This window comes from Drosophila willistoni (genome assembly GCF_018902025.1).
Source record: "Drosophila willistoni isolate 14030-0811.24 chromosome 2L unlocalized genomic scaffold, UCI_dwil_1.1 Seg168, whole genome shotgun sequence".
Taxonomy (NCBI): Eukaryota; Metazoa; Arthropoda; class Insecta; order Diptera; family Drosophilidae; genus Drosophila; species Drosophila willistoni.
This window is the reverse complement of record NW_025814047.1, coordinates 4,180,701-4,202,614: the sequence shown is the minus strand read 5'-3', so window position 1 is coordinate 4,202,614 and position 21,914 is coordinate 4,180,701. Positions and strand designations below refer to the sequence as shown.

The 21,914-nt window shown below is 37.2% G+C and overlaps 2 protein-coding genes and 1 long non-coding RNA gene across 22 annotated transcripts in view; 1 reads left to right on the top strand and 2 right to left on the bottom strand.

Annotated features, from left to right (window-relative positions):
- LOC6640841 (MAP/microtubule affinity-regulating kinase 3) overlaps window positions 1-21,914 on the bottom strand; it is a 37,642-nt gene that overhangs the window by 14,299 nt on the left and 1,429 nt on the right. For 3 of the 20 annotated variants that reach the window (XM_023175096.2, XM_023175098.2, XM_023175100.2), the window contains exons 1-10: window positions 4,932-6,662; window positions 4,547-4,762; window positions 4,257-4,477; window positions 3,907-4,188; window positions 3,646-3,839; window positions 2,158-2,270; window positions 1,901-2,084; window positions 1,700-1,814; window positions 1,490-1,617; window positions 1,250-1,412 (exon numbers count right to left, since the gene is read on the bottom strand). In XM_023175096.2, the coding sequence (XP_023030864.1) occupies window positions 1,250-1,412; window positions 1,490-1,617; window positions 1,700-1,814; window positions 1,901-2,084; window positions 2,158-2,270; window positions 3,646-3,839; window positions 3,907-4,188; window positions 4,257-4,477; window positions 4,547-4,762; window positions 4,932-6,392 (3,077 nt within the window). In that variant the 5' untranslated portion in view covers window positions 6,393-6,662. Of the gene's footprint in view, window positions 1-460; window positions 575-1,249; window positions 1,413-1,489; window positions 1,618-1,699; window positions 1,815-1,900; window positions 2,085-2,157; window positions 2,271-3,645; window positions 3,840-3,906; window positions 4,189-4,256; window positions 4,478-4,546; window positions 4,763-4,931; window positions 6,715-11,854; window positions 13,555-17,454; window positions 18,404-21,914 lie in introns of those variants that run through there. The other 17 variants (XM_023175092.2, XM_023175095.2, XM_015178671.3 and 14 more) reach the window with 15 other exon arrangements.
- Window positions 15,215-21,081, top strand: LOC124459931. Its single transcript, XR_006953889.1, has 2 exons — window positions 15,215-15,502; window positions 20,056-21,081. It is a non-coding gene; the product is annotated as an uncharacterized LOC124459931 (long non-coding RNA).
- LOC6640839 (meiotic recombination protein W68) lies at window positions 19,028-20,976 on the bottom strand. The gene is made up of 2 exons (XM_002063778.3): window positions 20,568-20,976; window positions 19,028-20,502 (listed from the first exon to the last, which is right to left on the bottom strand). The coding sequence occupies exons 1-2, from the start codon at window positions 20,974-20,976 to the stop codon at window positions 19,871-19,873; spliced, it is 1,041 nt and encodes a 346-aa protein (XP_002063814.1). The 3' UTR covers window positions 19,028-19,870.

The window sequence follows — 21,914 nt, the reverse complement described above, 5'->3', positions numbered from 1 at the left end:
TATTCGATAGGACAAATAAACGGTGAGAAAAATATTCCTTTCGAAGAACAAATTCATAGGTCTAATCATATTTAAATTAATTTAGATCTTCGCCGTGACATAATCAAGACAGCCCAATAAAAATATGAATCGGAAACATATTCTATGCGATTGTAAATTATATAAAATCTAAGTTCAATGTTCTTTTATGTATGTAGATAATGGTCATAAAGTCAAATATGGAGCTGTTCTTGTTGAATGAAATGGCCAGCCAATTGTATAGAAAAATTATACAAAATTAAAAATTCAAGAATGATAACCAATTCGGAAAATAAAAACGTTAAAAGTAAAATGCATTATATATACATTTATACATATGTATATATGTATATATATAATGAAAACGAAAAATGTTTAGTGAAATGGTAATTTAATTGAAAATTTGTTATTTGCTTTGCGTTTTTATTACACTTGTGTATACCTCGTTCCGAGCGGATCATTTGAGACTGAAACGCATCCGTCTGTAGAGGGGCGAGGACTCGAGACAGACGCGCTTTTTGTATGACCCTTTCCAGCGGGAGCTGCCGATCCGCTGCTGGTTTGTTTTTGATATGTAGGTATGCCAAAAAGTGGTAAAAAAGGTTGTAGGTATTGTTTTTTTTTTTTTGCTTTTTATGTATTTGTATTGTGAATTTTGAATAAGGATATTTTAGTTATCGAGTTTAGAGTGTGGTGACTAGAGACCGTAAATTGAAAATATCAAATGAAAAAACATTTTCGATTTGTGCTAATGCACGGCAAAAGAAATAAACTAAACTGAATTGTGCGTGACATAAATATAGACATAGACTTGTATGCAGGTAGGATATATCTTTTGATTTGCTTCCTCTTGCTAAATGTGTGTGTGTTTATCAAGTTTGTAGAACTTCCCATGTGCAAACTAAAGTGAAATAATGGAATGATAATAGAGGCTAAACAAACGACTGTCTTCTGACAAAAAATTTGGATATCTGCCAAAAAAAAAAATACGATGTGACAGCAAAAAACAAATTCGGGGATTCTTTTGAGGGGGCAGGGGGGAAGGTGGATAAGTAAAAAAAGGAACAGCAGCAATTAAACTAATCATATATAAACATGGTACTAAAAAAAGGCGCCACACTAAATATTGTGTGTGCGACTCCACCACAACAAAATGGATGGGCGGATCGGGGTTGGTTTGGGGCTGGGTGGACACAGTTTTATAATAGAGATTAAAACAAGGCTCACGTACTTTGTCTCTGCAGGAATTACATTGGTTTTCTCCGTTGACGAAGTCTTATCGTAGAGAGTGGTCGAGCGCCGTGGTATAATGCCACTTGTGCCGCTCACCGTGCGATTACCGTTCGTGGGATCGTACTTGGTTGTCGTGCGCGGCTTGGCAGGACTATTTAGCGCTGTAAACCATAAAAAGTAAAACCAGTGTTAAATGCACATAAATCTAGATTAAACATCATTTTATATCCATTGTTACTTGTGTCTGTCGTGGTTAGCATCTTTTGGGTGGCAGATGCTGGCCTCTGATTTTGTGCAGCCAAACGCGCCGTATTCTCCTTGATTGTGGCCGAATCGATGGTATTTTGACGCTTGAAATTGCTACCTCTGTGTGTAGTAAAGAGAAATCATATTTGTTACAAGTGTAACTCTCTTCCCTTCTAATTCGAATGGGGGGGTCATCACTTACACTGATGCACGATCCGCCGCTGTGCCTGATGAATTATAATTGCTACTCGAGTTAACTGCACCAACTGCGCCCGCCGCAACGGCAGCGGTTGCCGCTGCATTTGTTGGTCCAACGCCTAAAAATTTAAAAAAAAAAAGGAAGCATCAGTCATGTTATTTCAATATATCGGTTTGTATGATTAAGCCCCGTAATGGGACTTACGCAATGTTTCCGCACCGGACGAGGCTCGACGACTAGGCTTAGTGCTCGACGCCGATATACTCCTGTGTACGCCCCTATGTGTTGGACTTTGCACATTCGCACTGCCAGCATTTCCTCCCGCATCATTGCCAGATATATTACGCAGTGATAGCGATGAACCCGATCGTGAACCATCACTTTCCGGCTGTGAAGAAAAAAGATTCGATTAATATACGCCATTTGAATTGGAACGTAATGTAAGCTCATGTCTAACTTACATCCGTACTCTTGCGTCCAAGCAACAAATATGTGGCAAAGACGTCATCGTATCGCACCTGGGATAATGAAGCTTCGATTTCTTGTCGATTGTAACCCATGGCGACCAGAGCTTCTATACATTTTGGCGGAGCGGAAATGAAATTGGTAAAAGTACATAGAAAGGTGGGGAGGATAAATAAAGCACAAATGGTTTGTCCACATTGAAACAACACATATCAATCAATCAATTTTACACATCAATTGACAAAAGTTCACATGCAAATTCATTACAAATTACATTATATTCGGCTATTGACAAGTCATCGGCAATTAGTATTTTGTATCTGTAATCTGTGATCCAAAACAAGGATCTTAGCCAGAATTGTGTGTTTGTTAGAGCCTTTTATCAAATTTATTATACAAAAAAGAAATATATATATGTTTTAATCATACAAGCAATATTATGTTATTATTTATAAATCATCACCAGATTTTAAATTGCAAGATCCAAACCGGATTCATATTGATTGTGAAAGCGTGCGAACAATTTTGTATTATATGCACTCAGATTCATGGTTATATATGTAATATACTTGAAAGGAAATCACAGCCAAATTGATCTTCAAGAAGAAAAACCTATCCATTTATTAACATTTATTTTGCTTTTTGAGATGCGCACCCAAGAGAAATGGAAAAAAAAGAAAACTGACTACGGGTAAAATATAGTAAGTATATAGTACCCCCAATTTGACTTAAGTACGCATTATATATGTGTGAGTTCAGGTACAATAAGTAGTAGCTAAAATATGTGTATGTATGTATGTTTGTGTGTGTGTGCAAAGAAACGAAAAGAATACAAAAAAATATTGTGTCATATGCTTCACATTTTTTTGATCAATTAACATAAATTATCCGTTCAGCTAGTCGTTTCCTGGTCAGTCGGTTTATTTATTTTTTGTTGTGTTTTTTGTTTGAAGGGATTGTGTGTTATGAAATATAGTTGAACAGAAAGTAAGGAGAAAGAGAATAAAGAGTAGGAAATTAATCACAAATGTTGCCTCTGTCGTAAAGACTTTGTATTTTGTTTTTGTTTTTTATCTACATTTCTTAATATTGCATACATTTTTCAAGGGCATTTTCCTTTCGCCGATTAAGAAATTCACCATCAACATCAAATTATACGCACTACGCCTAATCGAGAGCGAATTTATATCACCGGTTTGAGATCCCGCAGCTATGTGAGAATTTACAAATAGGATTAACAACAAAAATGTAATTTACATAATGCTAATAATATGACGTATGCTAGTTAGTATTACAAACAAAACAAAAAAATAATAATAATAATATAGGCAAAATTATAATTTCTTGTTGTTCTTTAACAAAATATATATGTATTAGTAAGATTACATTATGGCAGATAGATATGAATAAATATAAATATATATATATAGGCATTCCACACACAATTCGTTAATAATATTAGTAATGAATTTCGTATACAGTACCCGTCTTACCTATCCTCTTGGGATCGGCTAAATCGGCTTTTGGCTCTATATAGGGTTTAAGCTCATCATCCTCAAACCCCATGTTCATCCATTTATCGCCCATTATTGTTTCAAGACTAGCACGCTTTGCGGGATTTAGTACTAGAAACTTGCGGAGCAAATTTTCACAGTCAGTCGACATATAGAAGGGAATTCTACAAATCAAATAATTACATAGTTTAGTTTAACAAAATTGAAATAATTTTGTAGGTATAATTTTACCTATATTTGCCTCTGAGTACACGCTCCCGCAGCTCTCTCAATGTGGAGCCATCAAAAGGCAGGGAACCGCTCACTAACGTATACAAGATAACGCCCAGGGACCAAACATCAACTTCCGGTCCATCATATTTTTTGCCCTGGAATAATTCGGGTGCCGCATAGGGTGGACTGCCGCAGAATGTGTCTAGCTTTGAGCCAGGCGTAAATTCGTTTGAAAATCCAAAATCGGCTATTTTAATGTTCAATTCGCTATCCAGTAATAAGTTTTCAGCTTTTAAGTCCCTGTGGAGTAGAGAAATGTGAGAGATTTCTTTAGTAGTGAAACAAGTTAGTGGTAAAAGGATGTTTACCTGTGTATAATCCTCTTTTGATGACAATACTGCACAGCCGAAACAATTTGTCGAAACTTAACGCGCGCCTCCTTCTCCTTCATTCGGCCATGTAATACCAAATAGTCAAATACCTCGCCACCTGATGCATACTCCATAATAAGATACAGTGTCTTCTCCGTTTCGATAACTTGGAACAATTTCACTATATTGGGGTGATCAAGCATTTTCATTATCCTAACCTGTTTAATGAAAGGAAAATTTGGTTAGAAAAAGTCCGTTAAATGGATTACACTACTTTCTATTCTTACCTCTCTGAAAAGTTTCTGTAGTGACCCAGGATTCAGTTGGGTTTTGTCAATAATCTTTATTGCAACCTCCTTGCCAGTGGGCAAATGTTTGGCCAATTTTACTTTGGCAAAATTACCCTTTCCGATCGTCTTTATGAGTTTATATTTGCCAATGTGCTCTTCGGTGGCGCGCCATCGTATTGGAGCGCTACTTCTCATTTGCATATTGGGGGAACCCTGAAAATGACCACAAACAAACAATGATATTAGAAATCAACAATTTTTATGCAAAGATTCAAGTTAATATCGGTAAAATAAAATTGTCCCCCAAAATATGAATCAAAGTCTTAAGTGTTTGATGGGTTTTTTTCGGAATGAATTGGGTTGGTGAATATAGTAGTTTTACCTGTACAACACTGTTGCCGTACACATTGTTACGATTCACAACCACATTTGGTGGCGGAGGCACACCAGCAGCACCAGTTACACCATGATTGTGCATCACAACGGGATGATTGGAACCGGAACGTGGTGGTGGATCGACCGCAGTGCGTCGCTGTACAGACTCGCTACGGGTCGAGGAATTGTATGGAGGTATTGGGGCAACAATTGGGCGTTCTGCTCGCCTCCTAACAGCAGCAGCGGCAGCATTATTTCCTCCTGCAGCTCCACCACTAGCTGCAGCATTAGCAGCGTGACGATGCGACTTTTGGGCCAGGAGAGCCTCAAATTGTCGCAGATTCTCTTCATGTCGTTTGGCTGCTGATATTGTGGTGGCAGTCAATCGGGATGTGGTAACCCCATCGACAACACTATTACTACTACCGCCGCTTACAGCTCGACTGGATGTTGTTCGAGCAGCTGGTGTTGGAGTCGAATGATGTGACGAACGACTTCCTGCCGTAGTTGAGGTTGGTTGCTGTACTCCTCCTCCTACCGCGTCATTGTTGTGTTGCGCCGTCTGCTTCTGTTTAAATGTTGCACGCATTGCCAGCACCGTATCCGTGTTTTTGGTATCTGATGCAGTGCGTGCCAATTTGGTCTTCATGGCACTGGAGCCACTACTAGAGACAGATGAATTTTTGGAATAGGCTCCAATGGAATTGCGGCCATCGCTTCCACGTTGAAATTCGGATAACATCATTTCATTGCTATCATCCAGCTCGGCGCGACGACCACCCAGATATTGAAAATCATTCTCCGACGACATGTCACTAATGCCCGGCCGTAGGAGATTCTCCGTTTCACCGTAACGTTTACTTTGCTTCCGAATTTGCTGACTTTGTTGGAGATGTTGGTGTTGTTGTTGTTTCTCATTGAGCTGCTGATGTTGTTTAAAGCTTTCCTCGACCTTCTGTATATGCTCCTCAATGGATCCTAGGGCAAAAGATACCCCAACATCGTCTTCGGCGGACATTACCGCTGCCGACAACTTTTGACGTTCTTTGGGTAATGGATGAAGAGTGGGTATTGCCGACACGGCAACACGTGGCAATGGAGCTTTGGGTTCACCTGACCCAAGACGACGTAGCTCCACAATGCCATCACCAGAACTGAGATCGATTTCCTTTGTGGGAAGGCGGGGATTTGGGGCAAGTTGGGGGCGTGTAGGACTTTGAATGGTATCCGTATCCACATGTTGTTGTTGTTGTTGTTGGTTGTCTCCGGCAGCGGCGGATTCTTTGCTATTGACATTGGTATTATTATTATTAAGGAGACTCATCCTTGGCGGTGGAGGAGCCTGTCCTTTGCGTGCTGAATGAAGGTTAACGCTCTTCCGTGTAGTATCGCCCCGATTTAAATCGGGCGTTGGGGTCGCCGACGACGTCGGTGTCGTCGTCGTCGTCGCCGCTGTCGACGTCTCCATAATGGGCACTACACTCACTATTTTATATAGCTTTTGCTTTCTTTCTTCTTTCCGCTATATTGAGAGTTGTTGTTGTTGTTGATGCTGGAGCTGGAGCTGTCTGCTGGTGCGTGGTCGTGGCGTTTTCACGTACACTTTGCTTTATAGGTGTACATGTATGTATGTATGTAGGTAGCTTTATATGTATTTTATGTAAGTACTTGGATTGTTTGGAGAGATCGCAACTTTTTCTTTCTTTCTTTTCTTTTGCGTTTCGTTTCACTCTGTTTTGTATTATTATTCTTGTGTCTATTATTCTTTATTTGCGTTTCACTAAACAAAAAAAAAACAACTTTATTCTCAACCTTAATGCACTGTACATGTGTGTGTGTTGGAGTGGGTTTTTGTGTGTGTGTGCGAATGTTTAAAATGTTGTTTGGAAACACATTGATTTTCACTTTGCTGCCAGTTCAATGGGTTTTACTTCCCACAGCAGCTACAGTCATACATTATCGCAGGTAAATATATATATAGAGAGAGGTACTAAATATATATATATATCTATACATTGTACGTGTGTTTACATTCGAGAGTGCTTTCTAAATTCACCGCGAAAAAATATGACATAGAGATACAAATTTAGTGTCAGCTCCTTTTGGTACTTTGCTCATACATACAAATACATATACTAATGTATATATGTATTTATGTATATATGGAGAATACTAGTATTTAATTTAGCAAAAAAATAAACGCCGTTGTTGCGCATTAAAACCTCGAAAACGAATTAAACACAAAGTAGACACACACTTCCATATAGGAAAATGAAAAAAAAAAAAGCTGGTATGAGAGTAATATTTACGACAAACTGGCGGACAACAACGAGAGCTAATCTTTCTCTCTCTCTCTCTGGTGACACTGAAATAAACTCACACACATATATGTATATATATCTAGTTAGACATGTATATGACTAAATTGGGGAGAGCCACACACACAGATAGAGAGATAGCTAGAATGGAAGAGAGAGTGAGCGAGAGCATGCACCTACACACTCTCAATTTAAAGGCGCTCACACCTGTGCAATGAACGGTTACTAGTATTGTTTCTCTCTCTCACGGTTTTAACCAACAACTCTGTGCCGTCCTCTGCTTCTGCTTGTTGCACAAGTTTAGCTGTGAGATGTGATGTGAGAGTGTGTTTGTTGTGAGTGAGTGGGAGAAAGAGAGTATCTGTGTGTGTGTTTTGTTGGTCTGTGTGTGTGTCACACTGTCACGCGTTTTACGCTCACTCTCATTTATGATTCATTTGCTCTGTTTTCTGTTTTTTTTCCATTTAATTTTTTTGGCTTTTATATTTAAATTACTGTTTAAATAGTTGTAAGGTTTGAGAATCTACTTATTTCTAGATATGTACACATTTCGTTGGGTTTTTTTTTTTTTTTGGTTCACTGAGCAGCAGCAGCAGCAAGCGAAAAGCTTCAAGCTCCAAACACGCACACACACTTGGGCAATTACACAAACAGAGCACTAACACACACACACATGCAGCTTTACCACTACATGGTAAAAAGCCCAAAAGAAACTGAACTACTTTTGGGCAATTAACTTTAGTTTTTTTTTTTTTCTTCAGCTGGGAAACTTTTTCAACTTTTTACAATTGTGGAAAAAAATAAAATGGGGGATTATTAAAAAAGAGCACAATTCGCGATTTCTGTTCAGGGGTCCTTATCGGCGGTAGGGCTATCTTATCAGCCAACGCAACAGTCAGTCACACGCGGCTTTCGCAATTCATTGCATTTGTTTCACGAAGTGAGGAGTGTATATACATTTATTTATTTCACCCGAGAGCCCGAAAACCCGAGCCGTCTTAATTATACGCCGTCCGTATGAGAATGTAAACTCTGACGTAAACGCCGCCAGTCAAGATCCAACTACAAATCAACAGGCAGTTGGCAGTGACAGCAGCAGCAGAGCGACAGAGAGACAGCAGCAGCCACTTTAGCCACAGCAACAGCAGCAACTGGAGTGCTACGAGTACTCCCTGTGAAGTCGTCGTCGTCGTCGTCGTCAACGAGCAGAATAAAAGCTGCGACCGAAACAGCGACGCCAACAGAGTCAGCAAAGCAATGTCTGTCGGCCCCAATACACAAATACACGCGCACACATTAGTGGGTTGCTTTGCGTTTGTATTAGTGTACTCACATATACAAATACATTGCAACTAACAAAACACACACAAACACACACACACACAGATGGGGAACACACTCAGGCGTATCCGCATCTGTATCTGTTTAATTCTTAACAAAGAGCCTCCGTTTGAAGCACTGATTTATCAATGTGTGTGTGTGTACGTTTGCGTTATACGACTATCTAAACACTCACACAGACCCACATACATTCACATAACTGATATCACCTGAGCGTAACGCTGAGAAAAAAAAGAGAATAAAACCTGAGAGCGCGACTGCCCGACCTCCTTTCCCCTCGCGCAGAATAAACAGGAGCGAACAAGCCTCGCATGTGTGGATCATTTGGAGCTGATCCCCAAATTCTCACCTAAAGATCACATCAATTTTGACAGATTTAATCAAAGCATTATGACACCAAAGAATATAAGACAACTGTATACCCTTCTATTTGATTTGAAATTCACCAAAAGCCATGGACCTCATATGGGACAGAGTATTTAGAATATTTATATCCGCGTTAACCTAATAACTACAGTTTTAAGTGGTCGTTTTGTACTGAAAATGTCCACTGGCAGTTGGTACTAAGACTATAATTTGCATAGTAAGAAACTGAAAAGGGGATACTAACTAGAGATGGTTACGGGCCTGGTGGCCCAAGCATCAAAAAGGCACAAACGAATTACTGAAATACAATGCGACAGGAATACGTTTTTCAACTTTAACTTAAAAAGTTTAACATTTAAAAGAAACTTTCTTGGACTGCGTCAAAGTTAATATACCCTTGCAGTGTGAGGCAAATGTTATGTTCACTTAATAGATTTTGAATAATCACAAATTCTCTCATATTTTTTATCTCATAAGATCTAAGCCCGTCATGTGCTTTTCTCAATTATGAGATGAGACTCTTTTGTTCGATTGTTCCAATGGCAACCATACCTTATAGTGGTCCGATCCGAACAACAAAAAGCTTTATTACCAGGTTTGATCCCAATAGTTTTTAAATTTGTAGAATAAAGAAGATTCCTACAAGGACATGGGTATTTGGACTCGGCTTCTCATGCTGATTAAAACTATCTATCCATAATGGAGTCGGTAATATCTTCTTAGCCTTGAAAATATCTGACAAATTTTATAATATCCCCAAGTATCAGATTATAGGTTAATGAAAAATAAAAACTTCTGTAAAATTACAGACTTTCGTGCTAAGCCCAAAAAGGACACGAAAAATTCTTTGATTTTCTGACACGAGCCGTATCCCATCTCTAGTTCTTATAATATGCAAATGGTAAGGGATAAAAAATAAATATCCGTTAAGCGAAGAATTTAATTTCAATTTCCTCTAAAGTAAAGTATTATAAAAAACGACCAAGTTGAAATAAAACGGCGTTAGTTAATTGATTCAATGATTCACGAAATATATGTGAATGTGTGTGTGGGAGTTTTTTTTATCAAGGCAAAAATAATCATTCTTTGGGAGGGATTATTATGCTATCAAAATGTGGGTGGACACGCTGAGTGGGTTTTGAGTCTGAAAATTGCATGCAAACAGAAAATCTGAAATAAAACAAAAATCATAATCAAATCAAATTGTTGCACTTTTTATCACACAAAAACAAAGCACAAACAAAAAAAACCCAAAACAAAAATAAGTGAAGACGAACAAAACATAAGACAAACCAACACCGATTCCGTATTTAAGAAGAATTTTGCAGACAAAAAACAAACAATATAATAAAAATAATTTAAAAAAAAACATCACTGAATGAAACAAAATTTAACCAACTAAAATTAAGTATGCGCAAATATATGAGTGAAACAATGATGATCGAATTGACGGTTTCAACTAAATAGTTATTAAAGTTATTTTTTAAAGTAACTAGTCGCTCCCTACCCAATCATAAGTTTATAAATATTTAAACTTGATATTTTGATACAAGTTAGAACATACATCCCCCACCCCATTCAGCCCATAGTTTACAGTATTGAAGCTTGTATTTCGTGAAGGTCGTTTGTCCAATCAACTTGTTCTGTGAGAAAACAAAAACATTAAATGATTGGCATGTGTCATCACATCATACACCACTTCAAATGCCAAACAACTAACTAACTTAGTAAGGGTTTAATCAAACACTTATATAATAGAGACTCTTGGGAAAAAAAAGAAGGCATCACAAGAATTACTCATCTATACCGATCGGATCGGTTGGTTGTTTATTATGACAACAAAAGATGATTATATCTATATACCGTAATTAGTTAATTATTTTATTTTTTGCATTTCATTACATGAGCAACTTAATTTTGTCTCTTTTTTATGCATTCATGAATCGAAAATCATTAATGAATGCATACTCATGCAGATAAAAAGTTCTCATTTAATTTTACATCCAAACGTGCAGATTTGTTTAAAATTCGAACTGAAGAAATGGAACTTGATTATATCATTTATAATCAGTAGAAAGATAAAACAATCTTTCTTATAATAAAGATATGTTTTCCAGATATCACAGAGATATCACTGGTACAATTTTTTTTTTTTAAGGTAGTGAACAGAATTCTATTATTAGCACAACCTTAATCATAATAATCAAAAATTGGTGAAAGAAATTTTCAGCAACAAAACGGTTCGTCATAGACATGAATAGGATCCAGACTATATGATAGAGCCATTGTACTCCCGGACATTCCGACAAGTAACTAACTTGGGGATCAAACTATTTTCAACATGGTAGAAAATGTTCGTATTTTGTATAGTTTTAGATACCCTTTTATATCGGATCGTTCTCAGCGGAACGATATTTTACCACTGAAATTACAAATTTGGCATCCAGGTTTGCATTCACATCTAAAATTAGCGATTTCACCCTTCACAATCTATTCATAGATCCGCCTCTGAACTTTCTAGGTCCTTTAATTTAAATCTCCCCGTCAGATTAACTTCAATTTGGTTTCCTTTCAGTACAATTGTGCGAGATTTTGTTAATCTCTCTCGCACTTTTCACACCCCTCCAGTTACAGTACAGTAAAGATATTTTAATTTAAAGCAAAAAATCAGATAAAATTATAAATTTTCTGTACTTTTTTGGATTACAGCAAAAAATTAGCACAAGATCACAAGACACAAGATAATTAAATAATCAGTATTTGATTATTAAATCAAATTATTAAGAGTTTAGAAATATCATTAATTGATTATTTCCATCAGTAAATTAGACTTTAAAAGCTTTCAAAATCTTTAAAATTTCTTTAAACCCCCAATTTGCCCTCCAACTTGAATTTTAATACATACCCTTGAAGTGCGCGCTTTCTCACTTCCAGCAGAGGACGTCGGTGGTTTGGGTCGTTCAGCTTTGCTTGTGGCCACAATGGGAAGTCCACCATTTTCGATCATAGTTACAACAATCTTATTATTACGAATTGAGGGCCCCGTTCCACCTGTTGTTGATGATTGATTTCCTTGTTTGCCACCAGTCATTGCTGTTGTTGTTGCTGCTGTTGCCGGTGTATTGGCCAGAGCCATGGCCTTCTGATGGCGCATGGCATTTGATAATCGCTGCTTCCGCTCGAGGCGTGCCTCTTCCTTATCCTTCTGAAGTTTAGCGATTGTGGCGGGCGTATGGCTTTTAGATCGTTTGAGAAATTTCATAAGCTGACTTTTAACATTGGTGGCTGCATTGCCACTGCCTTCTGTTCCACCACCATTCATATCATCGGCCCTGGACGATCTTCGTGAAATTTGGGATTTAGTTGGCATTTCCAGACGCCGAAATACACCATCGGCCATACGGACAAAGCAACCCTCGGACATTTTGTGAAATGAATCTGACGGAAGCTTATGGAAATCACCATTTGGACCACGATAGTAACAATGGTCGGTCCTATGATAGCCATCGCCGACTATATAAAACTCATTGCGTTTTTCTTTTTGTCCCACTGCTGGGGCTACTGTTGCTGCTGCTGCTACAGATGATTCGGCGGCCAAGTCTTCAGTCTTTGCCGATCGATCGACCGGCAACTGGAAGCTCATTAAATTGTTTGTACTACTGCTGCCGATGCCGCAGACACTGGCACTTTCAACATCGACGCCGACGTCACCAGGAGCGCCACCACCATTTTCTCCTATACTGGCTATCGTTGTTTGTAGTTTTGTTGTTTGGGGTTTCAATTCGCTTATCGTTACTGGACGCAATGGTGGATCTCCCATATTTTTGCGCATTATGCTGCCATTGCGTAGCAGGGAATCACGTAATATGGAAATCTCATCCTTACCCAATGGTTGCACCAGTGTTGAGTAATGCTTTGATGATTTTGATTTCCTTGTCGATGATCGTCTATTGCCAAATTGCGATGAGGCAGCGTTAGATTCATCTTTATTGTTATTATTGTGGCTACTTGAATGAGTCGTTTGCCGATGACTCGACGTTTGTCCCATGTTCTAAGCCGGTTAAATTTTAGTTTACTCTTTGGTTCCTATTTATTTCAACGATAAAATTGATCACAGATGAGGCGCAAGTAGCAGTAACTACTTGACTGTGACACACATAATATTCCTTTTCTTGGCACAAGGTTCTGTAAGTTGTTGCTGTTGCTGTTGTTGTTGTCGTTGTATTGTAAACATTGAAATCTCTCTGTGTGGAGGTGTATGTGCAGATTTGAGGCGGGGAATGTTATATGTACACTTGTAACTCGTGTGTGTGTGTGTGTTTTCTTCTTCGTTTTGTTGTCTTGTGTCTGTGTGTGTGGGGCACAATCACAATTCAGGCGACGCTTTGTCGTGTTTGCTTTTATTTGAGAGCTTAACTTGTTTAATTCTATTAGAGAATTAACAGGCACAACAAATGATGAAAATTGAAGCAAAAGCCCCAGCAGAGCCTCTCAAGCCCCAGTCTCAGTTCCAGTTCCAGTCGCAATGGCAGCCTCCATTATTATTATTATTATTATTTGCACATTCTATTTGCGTGTGCCCCGCCTCAAGGTATATACATACACACATACACAGATGTACATACATATGTGTTACTTATTTATTTTTGTACATTTGTTGATGGACTACTTTGTTGTTGCTTTCCTTTTTAGTTTTTGGTGGCGGGATGGTGTGGGGGTATCTTTAAACAACTTGTTTCTGGTTACACCAACTGTTTAGATTTGTAGATTAAGTTGAAAAGGATGGGGGTAAAAAAAGAAAACCGAATCTAGTGTTTTTCTTATCAGTTATCGCACTTTAAATAGGCGTCTATAAGTTTTTTTTGTACACTTTAGTTTTGACGATAACGTCCACACACATCCACACACTCGTTACAATCCACAATCTTAGAGTCTTTTGTGTGTGAGTGGAACGTAAGCCTTGGCGTTGCTTGATGTCGCGCCCGCGCACTCCCGAGACCCCCGCAGCAAGAGATACTACAGAAGAGATAGCAAGCAGATGACCGACCAACCGACCGACCGACAAGGGTGGAGACCGAGATGGCGCGGCGGTAGCGTAAGCGATGAAGCCCCACACACACACGTTAGGGAGGACCGAGACAACGACCAAAGCTTATTTTTTCTTGTTTTTTTTTTTTTTTTGTTTTTCTCTTGCTCTTTTGGCACTCTTCTTCTGGTCGTTATGGTTGTTGCTATTCTTCTAGTTACCTCGTTTGCGTTGTTAAAGCGTTACTTGTTTAAACATGCATACACACACACACAGAGAGAGAGCCCCACACACACACACACACAAATTTGACTTTTGCCGTTGTCCACATGTACGGATAGGAATTTATTCGTTTTTTTTCTCTTTTCACTCCCCCGTTTCTTGTTGTTGTTTGGCTTTTGCTTGTTGCACCTTACTATTTTTGTGTACTTTATAATTAAATTAACTTATCATTCCCAATTGGGTTGCTTATTTTTATTCTTTTTAAAGCCATGCTCTAACGGATTATTACACATACAGCAGAAAAAACCACACACACTCCCACTCAGGCACACACACACACATACATAGACACATACAAAATTTATAAATTAAACACTATTTAACTGAATTTATTTTTAAATAGACGAATCAATGTTATACACAGGTTTTGTGTTTGTGTGTATGTGTGTGTGTGTCAGCCCTGCCCGTTGCTCACTCTCTGTGTCTCTCTCTCACACACACTTTTCCACTCCCTCTATATAAGCGTACGCATGCACTTGATTTTAAGGTTTAAATTATTTGTCTAATATGCGAAAAAGAGATAGAGAATAGAACGCACTAACGCGGATGCTGTTTACACCGATTACAATCACAATTGGCAATGATGACGAACTGCGCAGCAGCAGCGCCACACAGTAACAAGCTCAATCTATCTAGAAACAGGCGTGCTTTGTTTTGTTTTTTTCTTTTTTTTTTTTTTTTTTTTTGCAAAATTTTGACGTAATAGTATGCGTTAGTGCTCTATCACTTTTGCCCTTACACTACACTGGTGCGATAATGATAATAATAATAATAGTAACGGTCACAATGCCAGGAAACCGAATTAAAAATTTTCGAGGAAAATCATCATCGTTTCCGAACCGTATATCAACAATCAGCGACGGAGACGGACAATGACAACGGCAACAACGGCATAACAAAGTACGCGACACAGTGACCACCACACGAATGAAGTGGAACTTAATACTAAAACAAGCTTTCGACGACCATTGCCTCCGTCTGGCTGGTGTGGTGGTGCCGCCTCTGTGGATATATAAAGTGAGCAAAACGAACGAACGCGAACTGCTTGGGTCTCTGGTCTGGATTTGGTTTGTTTTCTGTTTTTTTTTTTTATTTTGCTGCGCGCGTATCGCAAAAGTTCTGTCGTAGTCGCAGAGCTACTTGAGTAGGCTGCCTGCCGTCTGTCTTGTTGTTTTGACTTTGCCTCAATCTTAATCTTCAAACGAAACAACCAACCAACGACACACCCTATAAAAAAACATATACGTAAGTATCGCTCACATGGGCCAAATAATAATCTTGAGAGTCATACAACACACAACAACCACTGGCTGGCAGGTGATTCACACACATGCTTATTTTTATACATATGTATATATGTATGTATGTACATACGTAAGTGTGTATGTATGTATGCATATTCATGAATGCAGAAAACTTGTCGAAGAAGAAAAATATTCACAACACACAAAAATTTCAGTTTCACATCGACAAAAAGAGAGCGCGATCAGACAGAGAGAGAGAGAACTGAGCTTTGTCTGATGAGCTAAAACTACTAAGCTAAGCTTCGCTTTGTGGGGTCCCACAATATTCCCCCGACCACAAGACGAAACAATTTTTCGACTTTAACATAAATTCGTAATGAGTTCCACAAGCGATCCAAAAGCTTTTGGATGAAAAACAGAATGTAATTTCAACTGCAAAGAAAACGATAAATATTTATACACTGCTACCGCGTGAGATATAGATATTACTTACTCACGATCGACGACACACAGATACGCACACACACACACACACAAATTATCGAAGTCAACTCGTTAAGCTCGTTTCCACGCATATCTTGCTTGTTGTGTGTGTGTGTGTGTGTTTGTTGTCATTGCGATCAAGTTGATCATAGCTGCGCATGTGTGTGTGACTTCAATGTTTCCCATATCAGAGATGGACGATGAATTATTCAATAATCAATCCACAAAATAACTACAAAATCTTTATTCTAGTGCCAAATCGAATTAAACCTTCAAACGATCACCACAATAACGGTAAAAAAAAAACACTTTTAAACTGAACAGCTGATTCCAATCTTACAATCCCAGCTGTTTTTAAAATAATAAACACACAAATCCCCAAAGGGCAAACTATACCCAAGATTAACTTTTAACAAGGCCATTGCGTGGGTGTGGCGCTACTGAGAAGGGAGACGGGTTGCGCCCTATTCACAAAATACCGAAAAAAAACAACATTTTTGTTTTGCTCAAGGCGCCAAAATTCCAAGTAACGGCTCTGCTTTTGAATGAAACCGATAGTATCAATTTTTTGTTTTTTCAAAGAACAAATTGTGCTGTAGCTTCCAGTTTTTTACATCATTATTTTATTTTACAAGTTTCTTCACATACTGGATGATTATTTTGGTCTTACACCATTCCGGTTAGTCGAAAAGTTCCCCTATTGAAATAAATTCTAAGTCTTGGCTTATTCCTTTCGTAAGATCAGTGCATGTAAAGGAAAAAGTCTTTTGAAATTTTAATTATGTGAAGGAATTGCTTAAAAGAATTGATCGATTCCAAATCTTGCAATAAGCAGAGGAGTTTACATTCTCTGCTCTTTATTCCGGCATAGCACGACTTTCAAAATCAAAAAGTACCCTAATCACATTTGATTAGTTATGGTAAAAATAAAGTACTTTTAATGTCCTAATGAATGTATTATGTCTCCAATGTAAATATTGAAACTCCACATACATATGTATACTGACTTTCTACAAGTAACGAGATTAACATAAATGATCCACGATATTTATATTTAAAGGTCCTTGAAATTTAAAAACATCATAAGTTATGGCAAACGGTAAAATAACTTTCTAGATACAACTTTAAAAAAGAATAAACTATTAACATAGTTATATCATTAAACACACTTCTGATCAAGTCACAGAGTCAATAAAATGTTGATCTTAGTGTAAAGTCTAATGACTTCCCCACCCAATTAGTTCCTTTCAGTTTCCGTCGTTTTAAGAAAGAAGTAATGAAACATTTTGGGATACAAAACACACTCGATTGATGTACATTACGTTGTAAAATGATGTACAGAACGTTTATACGAATACAAGAGTTGAGTATGAAAAGTCTGAATGTAATGTCGATAAGTGAATCTATCTCTAGGATGGATACAACAATTACATATATTTGTATGTATGTAGAAAGAGGAGGAGGACTCACCTTTGCGGATGATGTTCGCTGCTTGATGGCAGAGGCGTGAGCTGAATGTGTGCTTAGAACATTCTTATTGACGGAGGGAGCCACTGCACCGACGCCGCTGCCAGGCGTATGATGATGATGGTGATTGATAGCGGCCGCCGTTGCACTAGAATTATTGCTCGAGAGGCGAGGGCCATCAGTGGTCATATTATTGGCCAAATGATGATGATGCTGATGGCTATGCTGGTGCAAGTGATTGCTATTCGGTGCGGCGGACACAGATGCTGATGTCGCCGATGTGGTTAACGCTGTCGGTGCTGTCGTAGTGCTATTGCTACTGGCTGTTGTCGAACTTGAGGACGTTATGTTTGGGGGCATCATTGTGGTATTTGTATTCGTGTTCGTGTTGGTGTTGACGGCGGCAGCGGCTACAACAGAGGCGGACGTTGTCGTTGGTGGTGGCAGTGAGACAATGTTGGCGTTGACTGAGTCATGCTGCTGTTGTTGTTGTTGTTGATCCTTCACAGAATGTGAGGATGTGCTGATCGTATTGGTGGCATAGGTGGTTGTGCTTGAGGAGGCTGTCGGCGCCGTAACAGCGGCACTTGCCGCCGTTGCAGATGGCGTTGACGCCGTAGTCGCAGTGCCATTTGACACATTTTCCGCTGGCAGAGCTTCAGGAACTGGCTGCAGTGTTGTTCGCATTGCTGTAGACATATTTTCCTTGTTAAAGGTGGAAATGGAGATTCTTTCCTTTTTTTTTTGTGTTAAATGGCTCACAAGTAATCTAAAGAGATTCTATGTACGTCTTAAATATTACAATTGCACATAAATCGTTAGATTTATTGATGACCTCTCTACGTGTTGCAGCCTTCTGTGCTTCTTCTTTTGCCTTAGAGATCCTATTTTTATGGTAATTCAAATGGCTAGTGAGACTACTATCATTTGTTGAGTTTTTTTTGATTTACATCTGAAATAAAGGAGAAGGAAAAAATAAACATTAGAAAATTTATCAAAGATTTAGAGACACAAAATATAAAAGTTCTGCATTTCACTTCAACTATTCTTTTTAATTTCCAAATTATAGTATATTAGGAGTAAGTTAATAATAAATCGATACTATATTTTCATTTAGCAATTTAGCTTTTATAACATTAAATGTTTTAATCCCAACGTTAATCAAATAATGATATTCAACAAAAAATTTCAGCTATATTGATTTATCTTTATATTACATTCTTGGCCTCATAGACGGATCTAGGACTGTGGAATGCGGGAAATTTGCGCACAAAAGTATGCAAGAGGCCGACCAAGAAGTTCAATTTTTGAAACATATAAAGAAGTTTTGAAAATGTTCAAAATCAAGCATTGCTTGTACACAATTTTTAAGTTACAAGGCATACGAAAAGTTGTAAACTTTTTGCAAATATTGAACATTTTCAGCCTATTGCAAGTATGCAAGTATAAAGGAGAAAATTTTTCACATTTCACAGTCCTAGATCGGCAAAGTTTGCCTATTATGATTTCAACTTAATTTTAATTCTTTCTTAATTTACAAAACATAATTTTTTAGCAGATTCCACAAATCAAATAATAATGCTTACAATATAAAAAAAAATAGTTACTTATAGATAGAATAGATATTTGATAAATTTGGACAATCCCCTTTCATAAAAAATAGTGAAAATTAACAAAATTATTCAACTATCTTTACATTTTAGGTTTATGACAAATTTTGCCCATTCTTATTCCTACTTAAGTTCGTAATTGAAACTTAAAAATACAAATACGATAAAGGAACTTTAAATTGTAATTAAAGAGAGATTCCTTTGAAGTTTTAACTTAGTGTAACCAGTTTACAAACTCTACACAAAATGTTAATTTAGGTTTCATTCTGGTTGGGGAGGTCAATAACATTTTTAATGAGCTATTTATACTATTGAAATGATTTGTTTCTTACATCCATAGCAAAAATACATTAATAATTTGAGGTATATTATTAATAACTCAAAATGAAATAGTCAAACGTTTTACATTACTTCTTTGTGCTTAGATAAGTCAATTTTAGAAAAAACACACATTTCTATCCATTAATTTTACCTTTAACATTTCCAATGCATATAATATAGATGTAACTGAATTTTAGTACTTCCTCTTAAATTATGTATTATTGTAATGCTGCACAGCATTTCTTTTGACTTTTCGACCTTTTTTCATTTATATCTATATCTAAGCCTATTCTATTTACATATAAGATTCTTTTCCAAAATCGGGAATTATTTGCGTTAAACAGCATTATTTATAGTATATATAGTAAACAGCATACTATATATGTAAACAGCATTATAAATTAGATAAGAAATCGAAGGATTTATCAGATTTACATTACAAACTATTTAAAGATATAATTGAATCTAATCTTCTCTTGTTCTCAGCGCTATAGAAACAAATTTCGATTAACTTTATTTGGTATATAATCACCACATAGGAAATCGAGAACACTTTCAATCTCAGCTTTTAGCTGCATTTGTTGCAATTTATATAGCTCTTGCCTCACACCCAAATCCATATTCTTGCGATTGAGCATATCATTGATTTTTTTATTATCTTCCTGACTTAAAGGTGCGGTTCCGCCTATGGCAAGCGAGCATATTTCTGAAGGATGTAATCCAACCCATCGAAGACTTGGAGTAGCTAGCAGATTTGATGTGAAATCCAGAGACTGTGATCCGTGGCGATACACAAGCATAATCTCTATGCCAAAGGGATCAGCATCTACCAGTATATAGGCAGGTAAATTGAATTCCATGGTCAATCGATGGACCAGACGACGAGTACTGCAATCCGGATATCCCTTGCCGGTTACAAGAATCAAACGTATGCCAAATGAATTGAAAATATTTCGCGATAATAATGACTCGAAAACCGATTCCTTTTCGACAATCAAAACAAGTTCGGCTCTGGTGTCAATGTGATCAACATTTTCAAAATCAATGGGCAACGAAATGGCTCCACCATAGGCATTACAATCTAGAATATCTCCATTGCTCATTGTCATCCGAATGTCACCTGAAAAGAAAGCATAAATTAGATAAAATATCGTTAAATTACTTGACTCGAGTGATAGTGCTTACCTGCTAGTAGACCTTTGGATGCCGACAGAATTCCCAAATGAAATGGCGCCGTATTTAGTATGCGACAAACATCCAATTTGGCTGCCACAATGAATGATTGTGCCCGGATCAGCTGGGTATTGCGATAATAGAGTCCCCGCACCGTGCAACTACCCCCTTCAGCCAGCAGACGATGAATCTCAGCCAACATATAGATCAGCAGGCAAAAACGATGTCGGCTCCGATTATTATTATATGTTACACAACGAAATGGTGAGTGAATTTCTCCATTCTTCTCCCTTTCCGTTCGATATCGTGGAACTTTAAATGTGGCAGATCCACGCATCACCAGCTCCAACAGCATTTCCATTACCAATCGTTCCAAATTGTTCAATATTAATACTTTATTTTCCTTTGAAACTTTTTCCATGTTCTTTTAACCTGTTCTTTGCTTTCCCATGAACTTAATGTAATTGTTTCTCTTAATCATAAAACGAAAATTAAAAATATTTACACTTAATGTACGCAAAACAGATTACGATATTTTTTTTTTCATCTCTTAATTGAAAATAAGTCGTCGGGGTCACCAAAATGATATTCTCATACATTAAATTGCTTGATTTGAAAATATATCTAACAACAATAAACTAAGCTCAATTGTAGTAGAGGAAAAAACTATTTAACAAAGACAGGACATATTATTTTTGTTAGAAATTTTAAGATCAATATATAAAACTATTCACTTGGCCAAGGAACTTAATTACTTATTCAAACTTTTATTTTTCTTATCAAAATAAAATATAATGCAGCCTTTGTTGAAAGAACTATAAATTAATTGGAGTCTGAGGCAAATTTGATGTCTTTTGAATGGAAGATGTCTTTAAATAGGGCAAACTTCAGAAGGGGCTAAAATGTAGCAACAAATTTTTTAGAATTAGCTTTGACTAAGATTAGAGAGATAAAACTTTAAAAACATAAACAAAATTAACTTAATTTGTTTCCATAAAGTTAAAGTTGTACTTTTAAGGGGCTGAGCATTTTACAATAATTTCTCGACATTATTAATTAAATGTTTAATATTTTTAACTAAATAAACTTTAACTCACATATGTATGTATGTACATAAAGTATGTTCGAGGACAATGACTCTGCCAGTTATCAATCTATATATTGCAATGTGATTAAAAGTCTAGAAGTCTACAAGGCTCTTATCAAATACTTATAGATTGATAATTCAATCAGATTTTGAATGAAATCTTTTAGTTTTTTTTCTTCTTTTTTCTATGTGTTCTTATCAGTGTATATGTACATATATGTAATTTGGGTAATCAAATGAAATCAACTTGGTTTGATTGGAAAAATTTGCGT

What these genes read in the sequence shown, in the direction of transcription:
- LOC6640839 (XM_002063778.3), bottom strand. Translation starts at nt 20,976, where the DNA reads ATGGAAAAAGTTTCAAAGGAAAATAAAGTATTAATATTGAACAATTTG. An exon ending in ATCCAAAGGTCTACTAGCAG is followed by an intron (nt 20,503 to 20,567) that starts GTAAGCACTATC and finishes CTTTCTTTTCAG; the next exon opens with GTGACATTCGGATGACAATG.